Consider the following 2,813-nt stretch of genomic DNA (forward strand, 5'->3'; position numbering starts at 1 on the left):
GGTCTTGATCTCCTGACCTCGTGATCTGCCTACCTCGGCCTCCCAAAGTGCTGAGATTACAGGTGTGAGCCACCACGCCCAGCTGCCATTTTTGTCTTTTAAGCCCCACCCTCAGAAGCAACCGTTCATGAAAAAGGCTATCTTTTCTCTGCAGCATTGCTTTTGAGCCTTTGTCAGAAATCATTGAACATATATGTGTGAATTTATTTTTGGACTCTTTATTCTATTCCATTGATTTCTTTTATTCTATTCCATTGATTTCTTTTTCTGTCTTTACCCCAATACCACACTGTCTTGATTACTGTAGCTTTATAATAATTCTTGAAATCAGGTAGCATTGGCCCTCCATCTTTGTTCTTCGTTTTCAAAGTTGTTTTTGCTATTCTAACTTCCTTGCATTTCCATGTGAACTTTACAGTCAGCTGTTGATTTCTATAAAAAAGCCTACTGGGAGATTTGACTGGGGTTGTTTTAGAGCTATCATTCAGTGTGGGGGGGTGCTGAGATTTTGGTGATACTGAATCTTCTGACCTATGAGCAAGCTGTATCACTCCATTCATGTTTGTCTCATAATTTGCTCAGCAGTATGATGTAGTCAGTTTATAGGTCTCTCACATCTTTGTGAGATTTATTCTTAATGTTTCATATTTTTTCTGCTGTTGTGAATGGTGTTTTATTTTTCAGGTTTAATTAACTCATTTTGTTGTTATGTGGTGGTCATGGTTGGAGCCCAGGTCCTCTGCATGGAGACTTTGGAGTAGGTTTCTTTTTTTTTTTTTGAGATGGGATTTTGCTCTTGTTGCCCAGGCTGGAGTGCAGTGGTGCCATCTCGGCTCACCGCAACCTCCACCTCCCGGGTTCACGTGATTCTTCTGCCTCAGCTTCCCGAGTAGTTGGGATTACAGGCATCCACCAACATGCCCATCTAATTTTTGTATTTTTAGTAGAGATGGGGTTTTACCATGTTGGCCATGCTGGTCTCGAACTCCTGACCTCATGATCTGCCTGCCTTGGCTTCCCAAAGTGCTGGGATTACAGGTGTGAGCCACTGCACCCAGCCTAGTATAGGTTTTTATAAGATGGTCAGTGAATTTCTATTAGGTGAGATAGCTGCAGGTCTTAGAGGTGGCATTGAAGATGGCCTTTGCAAAGTTGCCCAAGATGGCAGTGCAGCCCCTGGCTAAGGTGTAGCAGTTGTATCCCATCCGCCCCAGCTTCATGGGCACAGGGGCTGAGACAGTATCAAGTAGGTCTGGCTGTGGGATGAAGTCCCCTAGCACAGAGCCTCAGCGTCCTGTCACTTTTCTAGGAACAGTGTGGGGCTGCTAATGTTGGGTCCCCCTCTGGAGGCCCTCCTCATGGAACATTAGAGAGGTTGGCCAGGATAATGATCTCACAGTGTCAGTGGCTACCTCCTTAGAGCATTTAACACCTAGACAGACATGACTGTTGTAGTCCCTGATGGTAACAGGTGGCTTGAAGCTCATCTGGACAGGTCTGCTTTTGCATAGGCATAAGGGCTATCCCCAGGAAAAAGTCAGTGATCTCAGATTCCTTGATGGGCAGGAAGAAGAGAGAATCTCCTCTAGGAAGTTCATCTTCATGTCCTTGACCTGAGTATTTCCTTGGCTGATGGGTAAATTACTGGTTGTAAGAAAAAAACGTTTTTGGAAGTGTAGTGTTTATGTGGAGTTTTTTTTTGATGGCTGATTGCCAGTTTTTTACCTCCTTTAGTCTTACAGTAGCCTGTCTCAAGGCAGGTTATCGGGGGTGTGATTTTCAGTAAATGGTCCCCTTTGGTCTGGCTCTTAACAGGTACTGGAGGCGCAAAGAAGGCATCAGAAGGAGAAATCTGGCATCATACCTACCTCACCGACGCCCTACACTTACAACAAGGTACAGGAAGTGATATTTCTCTTTATCTGGCAGATGCAGCCCCTCTCCTTTAGTGAGGTGTTTGTGGCCCTCTGGGAGTGTGGCCAATTCCTTTCTCACCCCTTAATATTCCTGCCCCAAAGAAGCAGCCAGACTCATAAAAAAGTATCTGGAATTCAAGTTTTTGTTTGATGAAATATCAGATAAGGTTCAACCAGACTCGCAGAAAAGTATTTGGAATTCAGGTTTTTGTTTAATGAAATATCAAATAAAGTTTGTACCCATTTAGCTTTTGCAGCAGTAATTAGGGGCTGTGATCATCATTCAGGTTATTTTTTTGACTGTCCATATGGTCCACTGGCCACACTGAAAAGATATGGTTGGCTTGTGGTTTTGAGGGGGAGACCATTTCTGAGACACAGACGCTAAAGAACAATTTGTGGTGATTTATGGCACCATTCTTTCTTACCCCATAAAATACCCAACTTAGAACAGTATCCGATACACATAGCATGGGCTCCTAAATGTTACTTGGTACTATTATGGTTCTTAATCTGTAGGCCACATTTTTTTTGTTGTTGTTTTTTGAGACAGAGTCTTGCTCTGTCGCCTAGGCTGGAGTACAGTGGCGTGATCTCAGCTCACTCCATCCTCCACCTCCTGTACTCAAACAATTCTCCTGCCTCAGCTTCCCAGGTAGCTGAGATGATAGGTGCATGCCACCACACTCGGCTAATTTTTGTATTTTTAGTAGAGTCGGGGTTTCTCTCTGTTGGCCAAGCTGATCTCAAACTCCTGACCTCAAGTGATCTGCCTGCCTCAGCCTCCCAAAGTGCTGAGATTATGGGTGTGAGCCACCGCACCCAGCCTGTAGCCCCCATATTGATCCTGTCTGCTCTTTTTTTTTTTTTTTTTTTTTTGAGACAGAGTCTCACCCT

The 2,813-nt window shown here is 44.2% G+C and overlaps 1 protein-coding gene across 2 annotated transcripts in view; it reads left to right on the forward strand.

The window, feature by feature from the left end:
• The window catches only part of MAPKAPK5 (mitogen-activated protein kinase-activated protein kinase 5), a 71,124-nt gene that overhangs the window by 56,556 nt on the left and 11,755 nt on the right, over positions 1–2,813 (forward strand). For both annotated transcript variants that reach the window (XM_011936665.1, XM_011936660.1), the window contains exon 8: positions 1,816–1,896. In XM_011936665.1, coding sequence (XP_011792055.1) covers positions 1,816–1,896 — 81 coding nt within the window. The remainder of the gene's footprint in view (positions 1–1,815; positions 1,897–2,813) is intronic.

The sequence above is a fragment of the Colobus angolensis genome, unplaced genomic scaffold (genome assembly GCF_000951035.1).
Source record: "Colobus angolensis palliatus isolate OR3802 unplaced genomic scaffold, Cang.pa_1.0 Scaffold10, whole genome shotgun sequence".
Classification (NCBI taxonomy): domain Eukaryota; kingdom Metazoa; phylum Chordata; class Mammalia; order Primates; family Cercopithecidae; genus Colobus; species Colobus angolensis.